The sequence below is a fragment of the Nelumbo nucifera genome, chromosome 1, assembly GCF_055504915.1.
Source record: "Nelumbo nucifera cultivar China Antique chromosome 1, China Antique-T2T, whole genome shotgun sequence".
Lineage (NCBI taxonomy): Eukaryota > Viridiplantae > Streptophyta > Magnoliopsida > Proteales > Nelumbonaceae > Nelumbo > Nelumbo nucifera.
Genome location: NC_142649.1, coordinates 69,423,613 through 69,451,271, shown reverse-complemented (window position 1 = coordinate 69,451,271; position 27,659 = coordinate 69,423,613). Strand labels below are relative to the sequence as shown.

General features: G+C 41.0%; 1 protein-coding gene across 2 annotated transcripts in view; it reads left to right on the top strand.

Moving 5' to 3' along the window:
- LOC104594061 (uncharacterized) overlaps positions 1-24,830 on the top strand; it is a 40,037-nt gene extending 15,207 nt beyond the window's left edge. For both annotated transcript variants that reach the window (XM_010254180.3, XM_010254181.3), the window contains 6 exons: positions 2,822-2,864; positions 14,322-14,428; positions 14,883-14,978; positions 23,500-23,690; positions 23,836-23,905; positions 24,395-24,830. In XM_010254180.3, coding sequence (XP_010252482.1) covers positions 2,822-2,864; positions 14,322-14,428; positions 14,883-14,978; positions 23,500-23,690; positions 23,836-23,905; positions 24,395-24,508 — 621 coding nt within the window. In that variant the 3' untranslated portion in view covers positions 24,509-24,830. The remainder of the gene's footprint in view (positions 1-2,821; positions 2,865-14,321; positions 14,429-14,882; positions 14,979-23,499; positions 23,691-23,835; positions 23,906-24,394) is intronic.
- The last annotated feature ends 2,829 nt before the right edge of the window (positions 24,831-27,659 follow it).

The following is a 27,659-nucleotide window of genomic DNA, read 5'->3' as shown; positions in this document are numbered from 1 at the left end:
CTCTTAATAACCATATATAAATAACAGTTTTAACAAAAAGTTTGGGGGGGGGGGGCAAGGACCCCCCACCAATATACTTGGCTCCGCTCCTGCACCCAACTAACATTGAGCCCAAAATAAATTATTTCTATTCACTCCATGTTTCCTTGACCACTTGTTCATGAGTAGAGTGCCAAAATCTGCCATTGTGATCCTTGAAAACCCCTGCTATACCTGATCTTCTTGGATTATGATGCATTTGAAAGTGTCCAAAGAGGATGATTGGCATCCTTGTTATAGAATTTGCTACCATGGATCAATCTCTCAAAATATCATTTGTAGTGTAAGGGTGATACGTGCTTTAGGAGAACTCGCCTTAAAAGCTAGCTGTTATAGGGAGGGAACCCAGGCACATATATACCCCACAGCAGCATCCCATACTACCGATGTGGGATCTCTCACATTAGCATCCCATACTACCAATGTTGTACAAATGGATCGTAACTGTAGAGAGAATAATATTCTTTTATTTATGTTCTATGCTGATAATGGGCTTCAGATTGGGCCTTAATTATGTTATGTTTACTTAAGCTTATTCGCCCAGTTAAGGGGCCTCTCTGTAATTACTGAAAAATTAAGGTTAATGAAAGGGAATTAGGGTGTAAGAGGAGATAACATTCGAAAATCTCTCTCTGAACCCTATCAGCTGCCACCTTCTTCTTCTTCTTCTTCTTCTTCTTCTTCTTCTTCTTCTTCTTCTTCTTCTCTCTTCTTGTTTCTTCTTTCTGCTGTTCTCAATCATCTTTTAGAGTGTTTTTAATTTGTCTGTTAATTTCAGAGGACTGTTTTTCTTCTGTAACAAAGGGCATGTTTGTTTGCTCTGATGTCTGACATCTGAAAGTGCAATAATTACATTAAGAGGTATATTGGTATTGGTGAACTTTTCTTTCCTCTGAACTCTGAATGCAAAGAATGTTGTTCTGAATTCTTAGTTCTGAAAATTGTCAAATGTTCATTTCAACCCCATATATGAGAATTTTTGTTTGTGTTTTTGGGGTATCATTGGAAAACAAAAAGTTGTAATCTTCCTCTTTAAGAGATACGAGATAAGAGGAAACGAAAACCCATTTTCCTCTTAAAGTTGTAAGATTCCTCTTAAGAGATAAGAGTTAAGTGGAAACGAATAGGCCCTACGAGTAAAAAATGTCAAGGTCTTCACCCAATGTATACCACCCTTACCATGCTATTTTCGATTAGAGCCTCTTTTGTGTTGTATTCTTCCTTAAACCTTGTTTTGCATTTTGTCCTAAACAGCCCACAATGTTGCAACTCTAATTCATTTCCATAAAATTTTTACCCTTCTTCTAGGAGGTTGAAGAGGGATGCTTCAAATGACAAAACCACGTTCCCAGGTGATACCCACCTGCAGCCAAAGAGGGAAAAAATATGTCCCCAAATGCTAGAAGTGTATTCCACCAAAAAAATGCTAGAAGTGTAGGGACACTTGGGGTAGGAGATTAATAAGTGAGAGATAGTTTCACCACTTTCTTTCCCAACCAAAAAAACGAAGCCTTGATTTTGGGCAGAATTGGACCTTCATCATCATCATCATCATCTAAGCCTTGTCCCAACTATATGGGATTGGCTACATGAATCCTGTTTCACCATCCTGTTTTGTTCAGTGCCATATCCATTGTTAAATTATGGGTGTTTACATCATTTCTTATAACTTCCACACAAATCCTTTTCGGTTTGCCCCTAGCTCTTTTTCTTTTTGAAAGGTAAATAAGAAAAAAATTATTGAAATAAAAATGGGTACAAACTGTTTGGGTGTTAAGATGACACCCCATTACAAGCAAGCATCCATAAGCCCCAATACAAGCAAACAACAAAACACTTCAGACAAGACTAAACTGATGCACATTACAAGCTCGAATCTCAAGAATGTCTCAAAAATTCTCTGCAAAATATGAATAGCTAAAATGCTCAAACTCTTGAAGGGGAAGAACCCAATTAGTTATGAGTTGCCAACTGAAGCCACAAGCACTTCGGTGTTTCTTTTTTTTCCTTCAAATAGCCTCCTGTTCCTCTCCCCCCACAGAGATCAGCACACTGCAAAGGGGATACAGCTCCAAATAATTTTTGCTCTCTTGTTTCCTCTGAATTTTGGCCAACCTGAGAAGATTTCAGCTGCTGAGGAAGGTTGGAAGATGGGTAACCCAAACAGGAAGAAATAAAATCTCCAAATAAAGTTTGCTAGTTGACAAGAGACAAATAAGTGGAAAGCAGTTTCCTCTTCAGATTTGCACATGTAACAGTAGCTGGCCAGATCATTTTCCCCTAGCTCTTCTACCCCCTTCAACTTATAACAGATCATTTTTTCCTAACAAGTGTTGTAGATGGTCTCCTATGCACATGATCAAACTATCTCAATCTACTTTCTCTCGCTTTTCACCTATTGAACCTACTTCTAGGTTCATTTACATGACTTCCAGTTCTAACCCTGTCCTTTCTTAGTTTTACCACTCAGCCATCTAAGCATTCACATTTCTTCCACTCATTTTTTAGGCACGCTGTTTCTTACCTTCCCAACGTCTGCTCCATACAACATATCTGACCTTATGATCAGAAAAAATAAAGTGCTGAAGCCCTGTATACAAGGATTTTGCATGGTTACTAGGTCTATTGTGTTTATATTTGATGTTTGTGCAAATTTTCAAGTTAATCCTAATTTCAGTTTGAATTGATTCCTTAGAATCTTTGAAATGGTTTTATGGATGTTGTTATTTTCCTGTCCTGTTCATTTTACCAATGAAATTTATGTATATTTATTTATTTGCAGTGTGTGGCTTCTCATCCAGATACAAGGACCCTATTCTTGAATGGTAATTTTTCTTAATTATTTTTTATGTATAAAGGCACTGTCATTCAATCTTGGGTGAAAACCTTAACTCATGTTTTTAGTCACTAAGATTATGAAAGGGAAGATATTCTTTTGTCGTGAATGTGATGCATCTTAAATATCATTTTCAGGTTGCATGGCAATGTTTTAGAGGTTTATTATTCATTGTTTATTTTGTGTTTGCTTTTTCATGGATTAATTCACTGATCTCTTTCATAGCAACTTAACTATAATAAATCTGGGATCTTTGGTAGGTTAACGCATCTGCATCTATTTCCAATCCATGTAGTTGGGATATGTTGTATGAAAAAATGAACTTCATTTATTTCATGAAGAGTTCTTGCATTTCTTAACTATTAGAGTATAATGAAAGTTTACCATTCTCATCCCTTCCTTGGTGGAACCAATTTTAAGTTGTTTCATAAGAAACCTGAGGTCAAGCATTGGTATTCATAGCAACAGCAGTGTATAATGAAAGTTTCATTTGATGATTAAAGCACATCTATATCTGGATGAATTATTGGTTGAAAAATTCTACAATAATCAGGCCCAAGGAGAAAGATGGTGCTGTCTTTGAGGATTAAAGAAATCCTTCCCTCCATTATTAGTCAGGCCCAAGGCGCATTCATCCAAGGACGACAAATAATTGATCATATCCTAGTTGCCAACGAATTTATGGAGGAGATGAAGAGGTCTAAGCAAAGAGTTTTTGTATGTAAGCTCGATCTTGAGAAAGCCTATGATTTGGTGGACTGGCAGTTCCTAGTAGAGGTTTTGAGGAAGTGTGGGTTTGGGGAAAGATGGTGTGGTTGAATGTTTGGTTGTGTCAGCTCTTGTCACTACTCCATCTTAGTAAATGGGGCGGTAAGGGATTTTTCTCCAGCTAGTAGGGGTATTAGACAAGGGGATCCACTTTCACCTTTTCTCTTTACCTTGGTAGTTGATGTGTTCAGTCGAATTATCACAAGGGCTGATGAGAAAGATGTGATAAAGGGGTGGAGAATAGGCACCAAATTCTAGCAACTCATTTGCAGTTTGCGGATGACTTGATGATCTTCTGTGGGTGGTGGTTTTAGTGAGAAGGTGGGAAACTTGAAAGAATTGATTAAAGCCTTTGAAGGAGTGTCCAATTTGAAAATCAATTTAGAAAAGAGCTGCACTGCTAGAGTCAATCTGGACTTTGAGGAGGTTGAAGATATTGGAAATTGTCTTTAGTGCTCCATTTCTACATGGCCTTTGTCCTATTTAGGGCTGCCGTTAAGGGCAAACCCTAGGGACAGTAGGTTCTGGACCCCAGTTATATAGAAGTTTGAAAAGAGATTAGCTGTGGAAGAAAAATTACATCTCTTTGGGTGGGAGGTGTTGGTTCGGCTGTTATTAGTGTTTAAGTTAGTCTTATTTGTGTCTTATGTTCTTAGTTATTGGGCCCAAACATGTTTAATGTTTTAATTGTTTTATTTGTCTAGGTGTCCCATCACTAATCATGGGCATTCTAGTCTGTTCATGTAATTATTTTATAATCATCTATATAAACTTGTTGGGCTGGCTGAAGGTTTTACGCCGCCTCTCTCAGATGCTCTTCTCTTTTTCTTCTTCTCCCTCTTCTTCGACTGCTATAATCCAGCAAACATGGTATCAGAGCAAGGTTCGTTTGTCTGATTACAGCCGCAACCTTTTGACCCTTCTTTTTCCCTTTCTCTTCCCTTCTCTTTTCTGTCTTGGTCACTGTGCAGAAACCCTAGGGCTGACCGTAGAGCAGCAAGATCTGTCTAGGGTTTCCCTTGGTTGTAGGGCCCAAGGGGAGTTTGTTCCAGAAATCGATGCCCTACTAGACACCTTACAGCAAGTAGTAGCCATTCGGCTGCTAAGAGAGATCTGTGTGGAACAGATCTAGGTGGAAGGGCTGACTTCGACAGTCCTAGTTCGGTTCGTACAGTTGGTCACAGTCTACTACTGCAGAAATGAAAGTCCAGTCCAGTCCAGAAGAGTTCAGCACTGTACAGAAGTGGAGTGTTCTTGGTTTCAGTTCTGTTACAAGGGTTTTTCAGGCCTGCAACAGCTTCGGTAAGTCTGAAATTGTGCTCTTTGTACTGAGTTTTTCAATTGTGATCACTGTAAGAGGAACAAGATGCCTTCAATATCGGGAGAAGTGTCTTCTAGGGATAATAGACCTGATGGGAGGTCTCCTAATCTGGAAAATCCAAATCTGCATGGCTTGCAGATCACCAGTGTGTTGTTAGATGAATATAATTTCAGAGAATGGTCTGTTTCAGCCATGCTCTTCATTACTTCCCGGGATCTTACGGGTTATCTAGATGGACAGAAGAAGGAACCTGCAGTGGGTAGTGCAGAGTATGCAGTATGGCGTAGGGAAAATGCTACTGTCATGTCCTGGCTGCTTGCTTCGATGACTTCAAGAGTGGCCAGGACTGTTCAACACTTTTCGACTGCTACTAAGATTTGGGAGAAAGTCTCAAAAACTTATGGACAGAGAAAGAACAATGCCAGAATTTATAGGCTGAACCAAGACATCGTTGCATTGAGACAAGGAGACATGACAGTTGCAACATATTTTGCAACCCTAGAAGGATTATGGGAAGAACTCGATCACCATCTTATTCTTGATTGGGAGAATGCAAAAGACAAGGAGAGGCATGATAAACAGATTGAGGAGGGTAGAGCCTTTAAGTTCTTGGCTGGCTTAGACCTAATGTTTGAGAGCATAAGGTCTCAAATTTTGGGAAGGAATGAACTGCCAGATTTACATCATGTCTATTATCTAGTAAGGAATGAAGAGGTTAGGAGGAAAGAGATGCAAGTTGACACTCAAACACAGCCAGCCGAACAGCCTGTTGAACATTCAGCCCTAATTTCTTCAAACCAAAAGGGGAGCAAGCATTCAGACAAGAGGCATCTTAAGTGTTCTCATTGTGGTGGTGAAAGGCATGTAAAAGAGACTTGTTGGGTTCTTTATCCTCATCTGAAACCAGCTGCTTTAAGGAAAGACAGGAAGCCCCAGAAGAATCAAACAACAAGTGGGAATCATGTTACTAGTCACAGTGGTGATAGCTCGAAGAACACATCTACAGTTGCATCTTCTCCCATGGGACAAACTGCTAATTTCCCCACATCCGAATCCTTGGGTTTCACTGCTGATGAGGTAGAGGTCCTTAGCCGGGCCTTGACCCATTTAAGGACTAATTCTCTTGCTTCCACCTTTCTTGCCAAATCAAGTATTGTCTCTGCTTATAGTACAACTATTTCTATTGACTCTACTTCTTGGATTATTGATTCTGGTGCCACTGACCACATGACACACATGTCCTCATTATTTTCTTCTTACCAATTGATGTCTGGCCAAGATAAGATGAGGGTTGCTGACGGTTCCCTCTCCACCATCTCAGGGAAAGGGGGAGTTGACCTAAGCAAGAACCTCTCTCTTAAATCTGTTTTACATGTTCCCAATCTTACTTCCAATTTCTTATCTATTTCGAAGCTTACCAAGAATTTAAACTATAGTGTAACTTTCTTTCCTACTCATTGTGTCTTTTAGGACAGATTGATGAAGAGAACGATTAGGAGTGGTCATGAGTGTGGAGGTCTCTACTATTTTGATGCAGACATAAGTTCGGCCTTGCAATCATCTGCAACCAGTAGTCAGAATAATGTGAAGTCAATAGCTAGGTTACACTTGTGGCATGCTAGGCTAGGTCATTTACCTTTTTCATCATTGCAAGGGCTGTTTCCTGAATTATTTAAGGGTATTTCGAGTCAAAGTTTAGTTTGTGAAGTGTGTCAGTTGTCAAAACAATGTAGAACCCTTTATCCAATTTCTAGTAATGAAATTCAAGCTCCTTTTGATTTGGTCCATTCTGATGTTTGGGGCCCTTCGCCCCTTTTTTCTATGGATGGCTTTTGTTACTTATATCAGTTTTATTTATCATTATTCACGATGCGCATGGATCTACTTGTTGAAAGGACGTGATGAAGTGCCACGGATAACCATGGCAATTGTAAAATGATTGAGACTCAATTTGACAAGAAGATTAAGCAATTCCGTTCAGACAATGCTGCAGAATATTTTGAAAGATCCTTGAACCTATTCATGGAGGATGCTGGCATGATACATCAGTCGTCTTGTGCTAGTACCCCTCAACAGAATGGGGTTGCTGAGCGCAAAAATAGACACTTGTTGGAGACCGCTCGAGTTTTATTATTTCAGCACAAGGTGCCCAAGCACTACTGGTCTCAAGCTGTCCTTACCGCATCATATCTGATAAATCGGATGCCATCCAAGGTGTTGGGTATGAAAACTCCTTTCTCTGTCCTTTGCTCTAATCTTCTGGATTTTCCTCTTCCACCTTGAGTCTTTGGTTGTGTGTGCTTTATACATGTTAAGGATCCGAAGAAGTCCAAGTTGGATCCTAGGGCTACGAAAGGAATCTTTCTTGGGTACTCTCCTACCCAGAAAGGTTACAAGTGTTATGATCCCATCACCAAGAAGAAGTATGTCACAAAAGATGTGATATTTTTTGAGTCTCACTCCTATTTTCATTCTTCCCAGAATCCTCTTCAGGGGGAGACTAGTGGGATGGAAGAGGATTCTTCTTTGGATTCTCCTTTCCCCTCCTGTTTTGTGCCTCTCTTTGCCTCGGGCCTTCCATCCTCTCCTCCTGATTCTCCTAGTTGTAGCATCCCGAGTGAACCTAGTGAGGCTCCCATTACTCCTGTTACCACTCTTGATGCTGCAGATGTAACTGGAGACACCAATAAGCAACATAAAGATATAAGAATCACCTACAACAGAAGGAAAAAAGACCCTCCAACTCATGGCAGCAATCAATTGGACTCGGATCAATCTGCCTCAGCAACTTCAGGTAATCCCATCCCTCATACTTCTGATTTGGATCTCCCTATTGCTCTTCGTAAGTCTACCCGCTCTTATACTATCCGACACCCCATTGCTGAATTTGTCTCTTACTCATGTTTATCTCCTCGTTATTATTCCTTTTTGTCTGCTCTCTCCTCAGTGCATGTTCCTACTAGGTACTCAGAAGCAGTGTCTGATCCAAGATGGAAAGAGGCTATGAATGAGGAAATGAAAGCCCTAATGAAAGCAAAGACTTGGGAATTAGTGGATTTATCAGAAAGGAAGAGCACTGTAGGATGCAAGTGGGTGTTCACTGTAAAGCATAGGGAGGATGGGTCCATTGAAAGATTCAAGGCCAGACTTGTGGCAAAGGGATTTACTCAAAAGGAAGGGATTGACTACAAAGAGACCTTTGCTTCAGTCGCGAAGCTCAACACAATCCGGGTCTTATTGTCATTGGCTGCAAATTTCTCATGGGAGTTACATCAGTTGGATGTAAAAAATGCTTTTCTAAATGGTGATCTACGTGAAGAAGTATTTATGGATCCTCCACCAGGTTATGGCTTTGATGGGAAAGTATGTAAACTGAGGAAAGCATTATATGGCCTTAAGCAGTCTCCTCGGGCTTGGTTTGAGAGATTTTGTGGGGCCATGAAAAGAGTGGGATACACTCAAAGTGGTGCAGATCATACTTTGTTCATGAGGAAACAAAATAGCCGACTTATAGTGTTAATCGTCTATGTGGATGATATGGTGATTACAGGGGATGATCTGGAAGAGAAAAAGATTAAAGGAATTCTTGGCTTCTGAGTTTGAGATCAAAGATTTGGGCCATCTGAGATACTTTCTTGGAATTGAAGTTGCTAGATCAAAAGAGGGAATCTATATATGTCAGCGGAAGTATGTCCTTGACCTACTAGGGGAGATAGGTATGATGGGGTGTAGACCAGTAGATACTCCAATAGAGCAGAACCATGGTCTACAGGAATCAGTTGGAGAGGACTACGTTGATAGAGAAAGATACCAAAAACTAGTAGGCAAGCTGATATATCTGTCTCTCACTCGACCAGATATTGCTTATGTTGTACATGTAGTGAGCCAGTTCATGCACTCTCCATAGACTCCTCATATCAGAGCAGTGGAAAGAATTCTCAAGTACTTGAAGACTTGCCCAAGAAAAGGAATTCTGTTCAAAAAACACAACAAAATTGAAATTAAAGCGTATACTGATGCAGATTGGGCTGGCTCTATTGGGGACAGGAAGTCTACTTCTGGGTATTGCACGTTTGTTGGAGGAAATCTGGTTACATGGCGAAGTAAAAAGCAGAATGTGGTTGCCAGATCGAGTGCAGAGGCTGAATATCGAGCTATGGCCCATGGTGTTGCAGAACTACTGTGGCTTAGAACCCTTCTTGGTGAGCTCGGGGTAAAAGTCGAGTGTCCTCTCAGGCTGTACTATGACAACAAGCTGCCATCAACATTGCAAATAATCCAGTGCAACATGATAGGACGAAGCACATTGAGATTGACCGACACTTTGTTAGAGAAAGAATTGTCTCAAGAGAACTCTGCATTCCTTATACTCCTTCCGAGATGCAGATTGCAGACATGTTAACTAAAGGACTAGCTTCAACGAAGTTCTCAAACTTACTTGGCAAACTAAACATGATTGACATCCATGCTTAGCTTGAGGGGGAGTGTTGGTTCGGCTGTTATTAGTGCTCAAGTTAGTCTTATTTGTGTCTTATGTTCTTAGTTATTGGGCCCAAACATGTTTAATGTTTTAATTGTTTTATTTGTCTAGGTGTCCCATCACTAATCAGGGGCATTCTAGTCTGTTCATGTAATTATTTTATAATCATTTATATAAACTTGTTGGGCTGGCTGAAGGTTTTACGCCGCCTCTCTCAGATCCTCTTCTCTTCTTCTTCTTCTCCCTCTTCTTCGACTGCTGTAATCCAACAAACAGGAGGATCAACTTGATAAGAGCTACCCTTGCGAACCTACCTACTTACTACCTCTCTGTGTCTTTAGGATACCATCTAGGGAAGTGAAGAAACTGGAAAAATTAATGAGAGATTTTCTTTGGGAACCGGGAGAAGGCAAAAAAGACCACTTAATCAATTGGGAGGTTGTGGGTAGAAGCAAAGAGGAAGGAGGATTAGGGCTTGGGAATGTGCTTAAGAAGAATTCAGCTTTGTTAGGGAAGTGGTTGTGGAGGTGGCCTATGAAGCGAGATAGGTTGTGGCATGAAGTGGTGAAGAGTATTCATGGATGCTCAGAGAGTGGATTGGAAGCTAGTGCTTCAAGGAGGGCTAACCTAGCAACACCTTGGAAAGCAATTCACAAAATTCTTCCGCAGTTCCTCAATTGTATAAGGTATGATGCTTGATCTAGTAACTCTATTCGGTTTTAGGAGGACATTTGGGCTAGAGATCTTCCCCTAAAAGACCTTTTTCCGTCCTTGTATTCTATTCCTTTGTATAAAAAAGAGGTGATTTCAAAATTCCTTCCTTCAATTTTAAAATTGTCGTCTTTGTCATGGGACTTTGCTTTCCGTAGAGGGTTAAGGGAGGATGAAGTTGATTGTTTGTCTGCTCTTCTTGGTCTCGATAAGGTTTGGTTGGATCCTTTGAAGCTTGATAAGAGGATTTGGGCCATTCACCCTAATGGGTCTTTTTCTTGTGGTTCCTTTTTTAATTTCCTGTGCCAAACCTCCTCTCAACAATGTTTCCCTTCCAAAGAAGTCTAGTGTAGACTGGTTCCCCCCAAGGTTATGGCTCTGTGTTGGGAAATGTGGCATTGTAAAGTAAGCATGATGGATAACCTAAAAATGAGAAGACCCTTCTTATGTATATTTCCAAACTGGTGTACTCTTTGCAGATCTCGTGGTGAGGACTGTTATCATTTATTTTTATCTTGTAGTGTAAATGTAGAGCTCTGGGTTTGGCTTCTATCATTGTTTGGGTGTAGATGGGATATGCCAACAGAAGTATAATCTTTAACCCTTCTACGTTCTATTGGCCCCATAAAAGAGGAAGGAAAATGTGGAGGTGTGCACAAGCAGCCTTGTTATGGACAGTTTGGGAAGAAAGGAATGCCAGGATCTTCCAGGAAAAGGGGAGAAGCAGCCAAGCCTTGAAGGATTGCATTTTGTATAGGGCAATACATTGGTTAAAGACTTTGGATTTGTTTGATCATTTCTCCATTACTGATTGTTGGAGGGATTGGTTATCAGTAGCAAGTTGTTCCTCCTCAAAGATAAAGGTAATGACAAGCTGGGTCCCCCCCTCCTCACGGTTCTTTGAAGCTGAATTTTAATGGAAGTAGCCAGGGCAACCCAGGTCCCTCTGGTTTGGGAGGTGTACTGAGTAATGAGGCTGGAGAAGCTGTCTTACTATACTCTGGCCCATTAGGTGTTGGTAACTCTATTCGGGCAGAGCTGTTAGCTGCAATACAAGGAATAATTCTTGCAAAAGAAATGGGTGTGGAGCAGCTTCTGGTTGAAGGGGACTCAAAGACTGTGGTGAACTGGTTAAATAATCCGGAGAATGTCACGTGGTACTACAAGAATGAGATGAAGAAATTCAAATGGCTGACAAGGAATATGTCTCTAACAGTACAGTGGGTTGGGAGATCAGCTAATGCATTTGCTGATGTCTTGGCAAAACAAGGGAGAAACAGGGAAACATTGTTCTGGGCGCAACTATAATTTGTGTCTTTTGTAACAGTCATGCACTTTTTGATGTAGTTTTTGTGTTTTCTGTATGGAGAGGCAGCATCTCACGCCTCTCTAAGGAGATTTTCATGTAATCGATCTTTGAATTAATGGAATATGACTCTTTACTCATAAAAAAAAAATTACGATAATCACCACTAATTGAGGGTGTTTAAATCTTTCTTAATTGGCTGAAGGATACTTGAATAATTTTTTCTTTCATTTTTTGTTTTTTGGTCAAGATGTTGCATTCAACTAGAAGACCTTTCACCCTTTTTCATAGGTTGTTCAATCATTTGAGATGGTGAGGAATTCTCATGAGATAATAAGAAGAGAATTTCAACTAAATCTGGTTCTATTTTTGATGATTAAGTAAAGATGTATTAAAAGGTAATTAACATGGCTTCGAATTGGAAACATAGTGGCTGATCAATCTTGTTGATCTTGTGAAATCCCTTTTTGATATCAAAGAATTCTAGGAAAAATAAAGTTGGTGAATGTGCAATAAAAGCAATGTAGACCCATCAAATGGTATTGAAAGCCAATAAATTCCGAGGACTTTCAGATTGGATTATCTAAATGAACTGTGAGAAATATAAAGTAATCAAACCCCTAATTAAGGTACAATAGTTATAGAGTCTGCAAGAGGTCCAAGATATTTTAAATTTCTCTTGGGTAAATTTTCGCAAAAAAAAAATATTTTAAATTTCAACTTCATCCTTGATACAAACTCAAGGGTGAGTTCATCTGAAGAAAGGTAGGTTGGTTAGATAAATCATCAGACCCATATTTTGGAAGATCAAAAGTAAAAGGAAAAGAACAAAGAACTCAATAAGAAAAAAAAAATGATTTTTGAAGGTATTTATCTCAAGGCATAACAACCAAACTACCTTGGAGCCTAGGCTTCAATCATGCAAACAAATGCTAATGCTTCTTCCTTGTGATGCGTATCCCTCTTGAGGTGGAAGGATGGTGAAACATGTGCCTCCCTTTGTTGGCCATATAAGAAAAAAAGAAGAAAAGAGGGCAGGAAGGTGGATTCATGTTCCTTCATCTTCTCTTTATTTGGAGGCCAAACATGACTCTATGACATTGTTGTAGAAATCCATGAATCAACATATAGCTGTATTGACCAGGTGGAATTCAGTGTCAAGTTAATAACAAGGTTTAAAGTATCAGGTGTTTCACTACTTAATAACATTTTTTTTTTTACTTTTTTTTTTCAAAATTGCATCAGGGGGTCGGTTTTAAGCATGCCTACCCCCTGAAAGTGGTCAAAGTCCGAAACACCCCTTATTTGAGGTTTCAGACAGCCCCTGATACGATATGCTACTCCCAATACAGGGCATATTGTAGCAGAATTTTGACCCTTGGTTAATAAATAGTTGTTGCAAATCATCAAGGTTCCTGAGTTGACTCTGTCAAACCTTGGAAAAAATTGGCCTATCGGCTCATCCCATCATATTTTTTTTTTGTATTCTAGGTATCTTTTTCGAATTTTATAAGTTTTCAATATTACAATCATATATTTAATTGTCATGATAGTTTATTTTACTTGCTGAGCAGGAGTTATATAGTTGATTTAATTGATGGGTATTCAAGCTGAACCATAACAACTAGTACAATCAAGTGTATGAACATTGCAAACATGTAGCACAAAAAGGAAAAAAGTGGATATACTTCTATAAATTTAAGACTTGCATGTTCATATACTGGAGTTCAAGCCAACCAATAAACCTGATAATTTTGGGCTCAATGTTTGTGAACCCAGACTGTATACTAAATTCAGGTATGTTGGGTACCTGGGTAACTCAGTAATTGTTGAAGTTCCTATTTTGGTGGACCTAATGAATCCTAGTGTGGTTGTAGGCTTGTCTTCTTGCACTCTTTATGTCACCAGGTTGTTTATTTTTATTTTTATTATAGACTCGTTAGTTGGAGATGGTTATGCTTTTTAGAATGATACATCCACGTTATGGTTTAATAACTTCAGTTACCCCTTATGGTTTCTCTCCCAATTTATAAACTATGTAACTAAGCTCCTTATTTCAAAATGTTAGAAAGCAAATATCCATGTAGCCAACCTTTTTTTATACTTTTGAATTCATTAAATCCCACTATTAATTTCCTCAAATTCCCCCAATATTAAAATTTCAGTTCTTTCCTTGCCTTCTTGAATTGTAACTCATTGGATTTAATCCTAATTCAATTAAATCTCAGACTCTATATTCTAGTTAGCCTTAAATCTCATGTCCAATAGTCCAGCCTAGTTTTGGTTGAAATTTCCAATTTCATCTTTCAGTGCCATATCATATTCCATATATGACATCAATATTTTGGGTCTTTAAAAAAAAACAAAAAAAAAATGTTTTGGGTCTTTTTATTAGGGAAATAAATCAATATAACTTTCAAACTATGGCTTAATGCACAATTGTAACTTTTAAATTAGCTGTGGCTTTTCAATTTCTTTAAGAAATATTTTGTTTCTTGAATTAGCAACGTGGATTTTTTTCCTTTTTTTTGGTTTTTTTAACCCGAGGCTTGAATGGTTATTGAAATGCTTTCCTATTAGCATTCTAATGCATAACAGGAATTGCATTTTCTCCTTGTCAATGATGTTTTAAAAACTTTTCATGATATGTGCAGTAGGTGGAGGTGATCAATTCATAGTATCAATCTGCTTTTAAATTAAATGACTTTGGTTGGGTTACTGTGTTTAGCAATTTATGTTACCTATAAAAAAATATTGTTATAGATTGCTCTGTGCTTTCATTCACAAATATGCATGAATAATGTAGTTAATTTGGTTTAAAAGTTATTATAAATATAAAGAAAGTTTAATTCTTTTGCAGCACATATTCCTTTGTATCTTTACCCTTTCCTCAACACTACAAGCAAGACAAGACCATTTGAATACTTGAGGCTTACAAGCTTGGGTGTTATTGGAGCACTTGTGAAGGTATTTTGTATTTCGGATTTGTTTTACATAGTCTTGCTTTGATTCTTGTCTACTTTGATCATCACATTCTCAATGGTTGCTTCTTTACTACAATTCTTGTCTTTAAATAGTCTTGCATTTCTCTCCTCCCAAGTTCACCGCAGGATTGCTATTCTAGTGCTTCAGGTCAAGCCATTAACATGTATTTAACATGCATGTAACATATTACCTTACATTCCTTAATATGCTGCCCTAGTCCTTAATAACGAACATTTATCTATTTCACTTGTGTAATTCATGTATGCATATTCCTAGACAAGCACAAGCAGTCAAGCAGTGACATATACTTAGTTTTCCCATACCCCAACAGATATAATTTTCATGTCTAGTAACTAAAATTTTATCTGTCTGTTTGCAGTAATTCTTCCCACAAGATATTCAGTTATTAATGAATCTAAATTTGAAATATACTTAGGTTGACGATACGGAAGTTATTAGTTTCCTTCTATCAACTGAGATAATTCCTTTATGTCTGCGCACCATGGAGATGGGGAGTGAACTTTCAAAAACAGTAAGTGACTCGCTTTACCTGTTCCACTGTGTTCCTATCATCTGCTTCTCATGTTATTTATTCAACTACAATATGCTTTAAATGTAGCATCAGTAAATACTTTGTTGTCCATTATTGTATTCTCAAATCAACTCAACGAAGCCTTATACCAGCCATATGGGGTCAGCTATTAGAACACTTCTTTATTATTCCTCTATCAACTACCTCAATCCCTTTCCTTTTTGACTTTCCCTTAGCATCTCTATAGGAATCAACTGTCAATTTTCTTACTGGTGCAGTAGGTAGTCTTCATTCAAATGCTAGTCTATTGGTTTGCATTTCTGGTTCTTTGTTCACTTTGTTAGAGGTATTATTGTTCCCATCTACATTTTCAAGTATCTTGATTAGCTATTCCTACTTCTAGATCTATTTTTTCACTGTTGCTTCTTTATTTATGGACGTATTTTGATTAGTAATAAGGGCTCTGTTTTTAAATGTTTGATGGAAGAAATGGGAGGAGATCTTTCAAAGGTTGACAAAAATGGGAAGGCATTAGTGTCTCATGATATTAAGGGAGCAATGGCACTAGGAGCAGTTGGAACCACAGAATCTAGTGGAGTTGAAATTGTGATCTTGCTTTAGGCCTATGAACATTCTAAGAAAAGGGGCTTGGGCCACTGAAAGTAGAAGATGACTTAAATGTATAAAATGCCCACAGGCGGTGTGGTTGGGCCATTATGATTACTCTAGAAGATTTGGAAGCTTGAGTCACTAGTATGATTTTTTTTTCTCAGGTTGCAGAGCGGCAGAACATTACTCAAAATTTTCAGTAGTACTATATTTTATGTTCTTGAAATTATCTATTTTGTTAGTCAGGAGAAAAAGTAATATAATGACATGGAGTAATTACATCTGGAAACCAGTTGGGCCATCTATTTTGTTCATCAGCCAAAGATGGTGTTCATGGTGACATTTTTTTTTTGATCAATAGCAATTTCAGCAATTTTATTAAAATATCACAAGAATAGTTACAGCAAGGAAGACAAACACTCTTGTCTTCCAAAAACAACTAAGTCCTCAAAGAAAGAAAAGGAAAAGAAGAAGAAATTTAGTTACAACTTTCCCAAAACATTACATCCCTTTCTATCCCCCGTTTGGCTAGTCCATCAGCTATAGAGTTAGCTGTTCTTTTAACCCAACTCATCCTGATTTCCATTTCCCGCACCAGCCTCTTGAATTTTCTCCTCTCATTGCTTTATTTCCATAATCCACACTTGTCTTTCCTCAGCCACCCTATCACCACCTCCGAGTCCCCTTCAATTATGAGTTTTCTGACATCCATCTCCTTAGCTTTCTGAATTCCTTTCATAACTGCCAAGATCTCAGCTCTAAGAGAATCCCCCACTCCAATTGGACCTAAGAACATGGCAGAAATGACCCCGTTCTCATCCCTGAAAACACCCCCAATCCCTGATTGTACAGTGTGATGGAGCGCGATCTAGATACTCTTAGTTGGAAGATGATCCGAACACCAGTTGTGTGGCGAGCTGGACCAAGCTGTGAAATAATAGATCAGAAGACCCGAGGATGGCAAAGGAGGTTGACGAGGAACCTGACTCCTCCGAGGGAGAAAGTGATGACGAACTTCTCGAATCGAGACCGTCAAAGGAGGCAAGTCGAGACGACATGGAGGACCACATGGAGACCAACCTACCTACTGGAGGAGGTTTTGGAAAATCTGATGTTTGAACATGTCTCTTTTCTTGGACCCCCCCCTCCCCCATATGTAGTGTATGTCCCGGGCCTCCGAGCTCGGTTATAGTAATAGTTGCCATGTACTCAGAACTTTTTGTTAATGAAGCATAATGATGAAAGTCTAATGTGTGCAAAAAATCTTGTGCAAAAATCTTTCTAAGTAAAAAATTTTTCCAAGTGTCGGTTATCCCAAAGTGCCAAGCTAGCGAGCTGGACTCCAGGTAGGAATAACCTTGTGTTGTTGTATGCTGAGGTGGATAGACACTGTAGGGTATACACTCGACCTGTCTATGCACGGGCTACTTACTTGCCCAAGCCGAAGAGGCGATTGGGAATCGTTACACCTATGCCGAGGAGACGACTAGGACTTATCTGCCCATGCCGAAGAGGCGACTAGGACTTGTCTGCCTATGCCGAGGAGGCGGCTAAGACTTATTGTAGTGCCGAGGTCTTTTGTTAGCTCGACACCGTAGCCCTTAGGCTTTTGGGAGTGACTCAGAGTCCTCTCTCCAGTCCGTCGTCTTTTTTGACTAGTTCGGTGGTTCCATAGACTTAGAGGAATTCTATCATGGAGTCATGGGCTCATAAGTAGTACCTTCTTAGGTTATCGATGTTCCATGCTCGAGGTACCTGCTTCCCTTCCAAAGTCTCGAGCTCATATGTGCCTTTCCCGAACACCCACCTTACATGGTACGGACCTTCCCAGTTCGGTCCGAGCTTACCTACGCCGGGCTCAGGTACCATAACTTTCCGGAGAACTAGGTCGCCGACACGGAATTGTCGTTTCCTAACCCGAGCGTTATAGTACCGAGCTACTCTCTGCTAGTAGGCTATGGTCCGAATGTAAGCCAGGTCTTTCACCTCCTCTACCAAGTCCAAGTTGGTATTGGAGCTCGTCATCGTTTGTTTCCTCATCATAAGCCTCAAATCACAATGTGGGTACCTCGATCTTTACCGGGATCACCGCCTCTGTGCCATACGTGAGGTTAAATGGGGTCTCACCCGTCGCGGTCTTGATAGTAGTTCAGTAGGCCCAAAGGACACTGGGCATTTCGTCCACCCACAATCCCTTTGCTTGAGCTAAGCTAGCTTTCAGTCCAAGAAGTATCGCCCTGTTAGTTACTTCTGCTTGTCCGTTCGCTTGGGGGTGTGCCACCGAGGTGAAGTTTTGCTGAATCCCCATCTTGTCACACCAGTTTTGAAATTTAACATCTTCGAACTGCTTCCCATTGTCGGATATCAGCACCCAGGGTAGTTCGAAGCGGCATACTATGCTTTTCTAGAAGAAATTTTGTATGTTACGGGTTGTGATTGTTACTAGGGGTTCGGCTTCTACCCACTTCATAAAATTATCTACTGCTACAACCAAGAACCTCCTCTACCCTGTTGCTGGCGGGAAAGGACCAAGGATGTTGATTCCCCACTACGCGAAGGGCCACGGGTTGGTGAGGTATTTCAAATCAATAGCAGGTTGGTGGTGGATATTGGCATGCCTTTGACATTTGTCACACGTTTTGACGAGCTCAAGTGCATCTGCCTTCGTTGTGGGCCAATAATAGCCTTAACATTTTCTGTGCAAGGGCTCTGCCCTCCAAGTATCTACCGCACAATCCTTCATGGGTGTCACGAAGTACGTGCTCAGCTTTTGAGGGTCGCAAGCAACGCAGGTAAGGGAGCATGAAGGATCTTCTATATAGCTGTCCGTCTATGAGGACGTACTTGTTGCTCGTGCTTGCTAGACGTGACAAGGCATCGGCCTCAGCGTTCTCGGACCTCAAAATTTGCTTGATAAAGCAAGAGATTAAGCTATGCAGGATCTCTCTGACTTTGGCCAGGTAAGCTGCCATAGTTAGGTCGCGGGCTCCGTACTCGCCAGTGACTTAGTCGACAACTAGTTGTGAATCGCTACATACGATGAGTTGCCTTGCTTTCATTTCCCTTGCTAAGGTCAGCCCAACGATCAGCGCTTCATACTCTGCCTCGTTGTTCGATGCCTCAAATCTGAACCAAAGAGTATACTTCAGCTTCACCTCGCTTGGTCTATACAGTATCAATCATGCACCACTTCCCCGCTAGTTGGATGAGCCGTCAACGTGGAGGATCCAGGGCTCCTCGTCCCAGGTCGCTATTGCTCTGACTGGGCTTGGTGCACCGCTTGTTGACTCTCCCATCGTGTGAACGAGCTCGGTCCATTCGGGGGTCGCTGCATCGAACGTGCACTCTGCTACGAAGTCCGCCAAGACCTGGGCTTTGACTGCTGGTCGTGGCTCATACCTCGGGCTTAAGCAGAATCTGCTTCAGGGGTTTGTTGGTGAGAACAACGATAGTGTGGGCCTGGAAGTATGGGTGAGGTTTCCGGGCTGCTATGACCAGCACGTACGCTAATTTTTTGATCTCCGGATACCTAGTCTCTGCATCCTGCAAAACTTTGCTAACATAGTAGATGGGTCGTTGGACCCGATCTACTTCTTTGATCAGTACCGAACTAACTACTTCGTCACTTGCGGAGAGGTAGAGTTTTAACATGTCCCCTTCTTCAGGCCGAGTTAAAATCGGAGCGGTACTTAAGTACCTTTTCAGCTCGTCAAAAGTGAGTTGACATTCTTCGGTCCATTCGAAGTTTTTGCTCTTTTTTATAGCTTTAAGAAAGGGTAGGCATCGGTTACCGATTTAGACATGAAGCGGCTCAGGGCAGCTATCCGGCCAGTCAGCCTCTGGACTTCTTTTATTTTTTGGGGTGGTCTCATATCTAGGATTGTCTTTATTTTTTTTGGGTTGGCCTCGATGCCACTTCGGTTGACTATATAGCCTAGGAATTTACCCGAAGTGACTTCAAAGGCGCATTTATTCGGATTTAATTTCATGTTATATCTTTTTAACATAACATTCTACTTTATTGCCAATCAATGGCTCAAAAACTTTGTTTACAAGGCGCTGGAATGTTGCCCTAGCATTTTTCAATCCAAAGGGCATGACCTTGTAACAATATAGCTCGAGCTCAGTTATGAAAGCGATCTTGTCTTCGTTAGTGGGGTCCATCCTAATTTGGTTGTAACCGGAATAGGCGTCCAGAAAACTCAGCAACTCATGCCCTGAGGTTGCGTCCACTAGGCAGTCGATCTTGGGCAGCGGGAAGCAGTCTTTCGGGCAGGCTCTGTTCACGTCGGTGTAGTCGACGCACATGTGCCACTTGCCATTGGCCTTCACCAGAATTGGGTTGGCCACCCAGCTTGGGTAATCGACTTCCCTGATGAAGTCTGCCGCGAGGAACTTCCCTACCTCCTCATCGACTACCCTCCAACGTTCTGGGGCGAGGTTGTGTTTCTTTTGTCTTACTGGAAGCTCCTAGTTGGAATATGACCTGGACCTTAGTCGTGTAGCGAGATGGACCAAGCTGCAAGACAAAGGATTAGAGAACCCAGGGAGGCTAACCCGGCAAGGTCACTCTAATGCTTAAGTCAGTACTATGTTGTGCGAGCTAAAAGTTTGTATGCTAGTAAGCTAGTGAGCAAATAATCGCGCGTACCCTGTGTCATTAGGGTTGGTGCCTTTATATAGGCATTTTTTGGCATAGGCTTCACGCATCGCATCCGAAAATTCCGAGAGGTCGTGCCTTACCGATCCAAAATCCTCGGAGGTAACCGCTATGCACGTTGACCATCCTTCGGAACATTTAGTATGCGGGCCAACTTCAGAGAAACCTGGGAGTGTCGGGGTATGCATGCCGAATTTTTCGGCGAGCACATCTCACAGGTCACCACTTGGTCCTCAGTTAGGTTAGCAAGCCCTCGAGAGAGGTCGCGCCTCACATCGAGGTCACTTCGGCCGGTGATGAGGTGCTACAGGTCATCCCTGGACAAGGTGCTGCAAGCCGACCTAAGTTGTGGTCGAGGTCGCAAGGTCAGCGATAAAGGCAGGTCGCCAGGCCGGGGCGAAGACGAACTACGATTTGGGACTCCAAATCATCGCTTAGGTGGCATCTGGGCGTTGTCCAGCTGTTTCGAGGTGCCATGTGTCATGAGGTTATTAGAGGGCCAAATTCACCCTCATCAATTGCCCCCCACTGCCGAGTTGAGGGCAGCTCGGCGAAGGGAGTAGATTGTTCATTTGTCCCGAAATGACTGTTTGATGAGCTTGTAGTCGTTGGCGTCAATCCAATTTGCTCCTTAGGTCGGAAGAGTTCAAGTGTTTGCAGCCTTACGCAGGACCTCGCAATCTTGATTATCGGGGCATAAGAGCAAATTCATCCGCTCGAGGAGAGGGGGAACAAGTACCCTGAGGACATCTACCTTATTAGGGATGCGACCATCAAGGGGTTCTGCAGTCCGACTAAGTACCTCAAGAGCAAAGCTCATCATGCCGACCTCAAGAAGGGGTTCTGTGTGAATGCTTTATCAGGTTGCTCCACCTAGGTAGGCTTCAACGCAGTCTCCCTCAAGTTGGTTCTCAAAAGAGTAGCCAGCGAGTTCGATGCGGAGCCTCAAACCGAGGTGGAGGTCTACTGTGAAGAGATCGGCCAAGTTTGCGTCTGTCATGGTCTAGTCTTTCCTTTGTTTCTCTTTCTTGTGTTGAATTAGTCTTCCTTCCTTCGCATCTTTTTCTCTTTCTTCTTCTTCACACCGATGAGGCTGAGGCGGAACGGTATGTACCCGACCTGTCTGCACACCGATGGGGCTGAACGTGAATTGCTTTTTTATTCCGCCCATGCCGAAGAGGCGACTAGGTCTTATGTTGCCCATGCCGAAGAGACGATTGGGTCTTAAGTTGCCCATGCCGAAGAGGCGACTGGGTCTTATTCATGTTTAGCGCCGAGATCACTATTTGTTCGGCACTGTGGCCCTTGGGCTCTGGGAGCGACTCATAGTCCACTCCCTATAATATTATTTAGCCGACATGCGGCCTGACCTCTCCACCTAAGCGGGTGGTCATTCTGTAGTAACTTCTCATATGGCTGCTTCTATGTCATCCCATGGGATTATCTTCCTGGGTGAGTGCTTGCGAGACCACAACGTACATGTTCTACCCCCCCTTGTGATAGCTGTTGATACATAAAGTTGTTGGCATGAGCCGGCAGTTCGAGGCCACAGCTACACTGCATCAGCCTCGTAGTGATGTCGGTCATCCACTCCTACAAGAAGCCATTGGGAGCTCGACCTACGAGAGCAGCACTACTGACTTTAGGTCGTCAGCTCGCACGGGAGCCTTGGAAGGCTCGACCTACAAGGGCGTCCATGCAATCCGTTGGCCGCTGGCTCTTGTGGGAGAAACGAAGAGCTCGACTTGTAGAGGCGACCTCGCAAAATGGAGCTGATGAGGCCTCGTCCTAGCTGATTGCTATTGAGGATGAGTTGAGGTCGTTTTGCTGCTATTTACATCGGGCTTCTCCCATGCTCAAATCTGGAAATTCATGCTTCATCTCATAGAATTTCCACGCTTCAATCCCGACGGGAACCGTTGATAGCTCTACCGCGGGGAGAGGGGCGTTCACATGCGGTAGCGGTATATTTATCTGGGGCACTGGGAATGTTGGGTTCAACCTGAATTTATCTAATTGTCACAGGGGAGTTCTCAAGGTTCATCACAGATGTTCTTGCTCCCTAGTAATTGATATTCATTCTGGATGTTGGTGCTGCTCAAAAATGCTTTTTAGTTCATAAAAAATGGAAATTAGAGAGTGAAAACTTAAATTTTTAAAAGGCGATATCTTAGCTTTCTAGAAGATGAGAACTTAGCTTCTTGTAGCGTTTCCCACAGACGGCGCCAATTGATGATGCATGATCTGGAAGCTCCTAGCTGGAAGATGACCTGGACCTTAGTCGTGTAGCGAGCTGGACCAAGCTGCAAGACAGAGGATTAGAGAACCCGGGATGGCTAACCCGGCAAGGTCGCTCCGATGCTTAAGTCAGTACTGGGTTGTGCGAGCTAAAAGTTTGTATGCTAGTAAGCTAGTGAGAAAATAATCGCGCGTACCCTGTGTCATTGGGGTTGGTGCCTTTATATAGGCATTGTTTGGCATAGGCTTCACGCACCACATCTGAGATTTCCGAGAGGTCATGCCTTACCGGTCCGAAATCCTCGGAGGTAACCGCTATGCAAGTTGACCATCCTCCGGAACATTTAGTACACGGGCCAACTTCAGAGAAACCTAGGAGTGTCGAGGTATGCATGCCGAATTTGTCGGTGAGCACATCTCGCAGGTCACCGCCTGGTCCTCAGTTAAGTCAGCAAGCCCTCGAGAGAGGTCATGCCTTGCGTCGAGATCACTTCGGCTGGTGACGAGGTGCTATAGGTCGTCCCTGGACGAGGTGCTGCAAGCCGACCTAAGTTGTGGTTGAGGTCGCTAGGTCAGCGATAGAACTACGATATGGGACTCCAAATCATCGCTTAGGTGGCATCTGGGTGTCGTCCAGCTGTTTCGGGATGCCATGTGTCATGAGGTTATTAGAGGGCCAAATCCGCCCTCATCACAGTGGTTCATGGTGACATTTTGCATTTCAGGAATACTGTTTCCAATCTCTGTAATTTCCATCTTATATCAATACATTAGTTAGTTCCTCTATTTAAATATTTTGCATTGTGGGCAGCTAAGTGTACAAAGCTCTGCCTGGGGGATGAGGATTTGATCATTGAGCTTGAGGAAACAAGCTCATATTAGTTTATCCCGTTACCATTACTTACTAAGTTACTAGTGTTTCATATTACAATGTCTATGGGAAAGTGAGTGGTTTAGATATATACATTCTTTCTACATAGGCATATGCCTTTGTTAACTTATGTGCTTACACAGGTAGCTACATTTATCGTTCAAAAAATACTACTGGATGATGTGGGGCTGCGTTACATTTGTGCTACAGCTGAGCGCTTTTTTGCAGTAGGTCGTGTGCTGGGTACCATGGTTAATTCACTTGCCGAGCAACCCTCATCTCGGCTTCTAAAACATATCATTCGTTGTTACCTCAGATTGTCCGATAATCCAAGGTTTGTTGGTGGAGTCATTTGTTGCCCAAGTTATATCGGTGCTATCCTTTTTCTCCTTCTTTTCCTTTGTTCCTTTTAATACCTTATTTGCGTTTATATGCAGCATCTAACAATGTGGATGTAAGCTTTAACTTTCATGATACAGGGCTTGTGAAGCATTAAGAAATTGCCTTCCTGAAATGTTAAGAGATGCAACATTCAGTAGTTGCCTTCGTGTAAGTGTTACTAGAGAAATATATGACTGTCTGTTTATTGTCTTGCTTAGAATTCTCGGCATTGTTCCATGTTTACACAGATACTTTTTATCATTGTCATATATATGCTTCTTGTTGCTTACTGTTATCCATAGAAGTGTTGCTTAGACAGAGCCTTTTTCTCCATGCGCTTCTTTGTAAATTTGCATTGCTGGTTATGATAAGATCATCCTCGTAAGAAATTTAGCAGGATTTTATTCATGTAATTTAGTAGTAGACTTATAGAATAAAACATTTCTAGCCTTGCACAACATACTAGTTATTACTAGGAAGTAGGAACCTAGAATTTTTTTTTTAACGTATGCAATTTAGAAACCATTAGCTTCTATTCCAGTGCTTTGTTCTGGACTGGAATGCCATCACCCTAAAGCCAAAAGCATGAGTATACCAAGCCTATTCTTATTATTTTTATGTTTCATTTCTTTCTTTTGATTTATGTATGTTTTATAGGAAGATCCAACTACTAAAAGGTGGCTGCAACAGCTGATTAATAATGTAGCAGGAGGAAACCGAGCAGCAGCGTATCAAGCTGGGGGAGGACTAGAGCACATGCTAGGAAATTAGACAAGGTTATCAACAATTTTCAAATTGCAACTGCATTAACAGAACTGAATTCTTTTATCTATACAGACAAAGAATTACCACTGAAGAGACCCGGTATTTATCTCTCTTTATATAGATAAATTTATCTGTTGTATGTTTTTCCTCAAATTGGCATAAGGGCCATAATCATAAGTTTGATGCTCTCATCTCATGTAATCCAGTATATGCTGGTTGTAAGTTCTACGGATCTTAAGATAGATACTCAAAACAGATTGTTTTTATTGATTTCTGTCATTCATCGGGGAGTTCCTGTCTGTAATGTCAGTACCAGCTCTTCCTTGCAGTCTCTTTCCATTTGCTTGTTACGAGTTGTACGGATCTGAAGTCGGATACTCAAACAGATAGTTTTTATGATTTTTCATGGCAATAATAGCTGTTCCTCTTGTAAAAAGAAAATTCACACAACCTTACAGAGCTGGAATGTAGTGGGTAGCAAATGGTTCCAAGTATTGATAAATAACACCTGATTGGCTACCACGTTTTTGGTTCCACTTGATTGGTCAGATGCTTTTGGGATATCATATCTTTTCCATATCATAGTGGAACCCATACCGAAAAGACTTTACAGCCAATCAATTATTATCATAAAAGAGATGATCAATCAGAAGGTATTCATCAAAATTCTTGGGGTGCTTTGGTTGGTCAAAGATCCTCGGGTACTGTCTTTTTGGTCTTATAGATTTGACCATTTGATAAATAACCATCTGATTGGTTGCGATAAATAAAAAAAAAAAAGAGTTTCATGCCCAACTTTGGTAACTTTTATAACCTATGATATCCCTTTTACTTGCACAATTCCCCATCTTATTCTTATAGATTTTATTAAATATTGACCTACATTATCCTATTTTTCTGAATCTGGATCACTTAGCAACAAAACACGTTCCAACTGTCTATCAACATAATTCCACACTGCACATCTCATACATGGCGGGTCTCAGTCTTATAGTGAGATGTGCAGTGTTAGATCAAGTTGGTAGAGGGTTGGAACATGTTTTGTTGGCAGAAGATCCCAACTCCATTTTTCTTGTCATGCATCTATGACCATATAATAATTATAATCTTATAATACCTATGATACCCATTTACTTTATACAATTCCCCATATTGATTTGAGTAAATAATAACTTGCACTGTCCCATATTCCTGCCACTCTTCTATGGCCAAGTGGGGTGGCTTAGTTGGTATGCTAATTGGTTCGCTCTAATATAGATGCAAATTCGATTCTTGCAACCAATAACTTTTTTTTTTTTGGGGGGGGGGTTAAAATACCACAAAAAAAAATCTTTTCATGAGATGGAGAGTTTCAAATACCTAATTTGGATGTTTTAAATATTGACCTGAAAACAGAATTTGTTTTTGCCTCTAGGTTCTTACTTCATGGGGCTACACAATGGGGGGTAGCCCATCCCCCTCCCTGGTGGCAGTGGGATTTGATCCCAGGTCTCTACTTTGACGAGTCAAAGAACCTACCAAGTTCTAGGTTATTAATTTAATCGTCTAATTCAAACGGGTTGACTCATGACATCACCACAAACATAATAAAATATTTAAAATATAAAAAAAATAATTATCAGCCTGCAAACCATTGTCTAGGTTGAATTGTTTGATGATTAGACCATTAGGGTTAACAGTTCACTTTAGGGGTGGAGCCAAGGGGGTTTCAGGTGAGGCATGGCCCCCTCTATAGCCAAGAAATCCTACTTATATTGCCCTCCTCCATGTATATTTTTCCCCCACTCCAATAGTCCATCCATGTTTATTCTCCTTCCTTGATAAAAATTTCCTGGCTCCCCTTGGTTCACTTGACCAATAAATCAACGGTTTTTTACAAAATAACAAACTAGCTGTCGAATGGACCCAGAAAGGTGATCAATTCCCGGGTTGAATGGTTCAATCACTTAGGTCGATGATATTTTTGGAAACATTGCCCCAGCTTTATTCAATTCCCTCTTATCCTTGTATATCATTTTAACTACCCCTTCTATCTCTCTTTTTGCACGTACAATGCACGTGCCACACAACTACTTCCAAAAGAGGTGTTCAAAAATCACTCATTATTTTGTTGTTTCGTTAGTTGATTTATGAGAAATCAAAAAATCAGTCAAAAATCAATTATTAAAATAATGTTTTAAAAACTTACCCGGAGGTTGAACTGTTTTTGTCTCTGAGTTGTGAGTAATTGGTTCGATAGGCCAGATTGAACGATTCAGACAGTGGGGCAAGGTGCCTACGACCTCTTGGGACGCATAGATCTCAAAAGTTAGCCAAAATAAAAAAAAAAATCACCCCAAGTAGACATCAAAGCGCAAAGTTATGGCCTTCAAAAGTTTGTATACATTGAAGGTGCAACCTGCGACCTGGTGATCGGGTCGAACGGGTTAATGGTTGAATCGGCTAGGTCGAATGGGTCAATGGTTGAACTGATTGGGTCGAACAGTTCTTGACCAAGTCAATGTTTTTTTACCGTCCAACGAATCTTGATTGTACTAAACATGGAATCTTGGCAAGGTGACGGTTTGAACGGTTCAGCCAGCTTTTTCAATGATAGGTTAAAAACACTGATTAAAATTGAGTTGAAAAGATGAAATCGAACAAACTCATAGACAACTCTGATTTTTTTTGGGATGATATAGCATTGACATGGATAGAGAAGATAGTTCCCATAAAAAGATCACTACCAACCAAATTCGAGTTTGGTTTTGGTAATGGCAAAGTCCATTCAAGCAACTTTTAGTGCCTTGTATTGAGAATATTCAGACAGGGCAAATACAAATTGCAATATATAAACACCTCGATTCAGCATTTATATTATAAACAAATGGAGGAGTCCAAATCTTCTGTTCACGAGAACCCTATCCACGTTTATCGCAGTCACACATGAAGAACATCTCATCCTCTGCATAGTATCATGCAAGGAAAGATGTTCCCAATTGATCGGGAATAGTATAATGTGAATAGGCATGAGCAGAATTCTTGTGGGTAGGAGAATCCGAGTCCAAAAGGAACTTACGTACTTTATTTGAGGGAGAGATATGTTAGATTGCAAAAGGCTATTGAAACAGTGTGAGTACGGATTTGCCATGAGGGAAGCCGATCTCACCAAATTCAT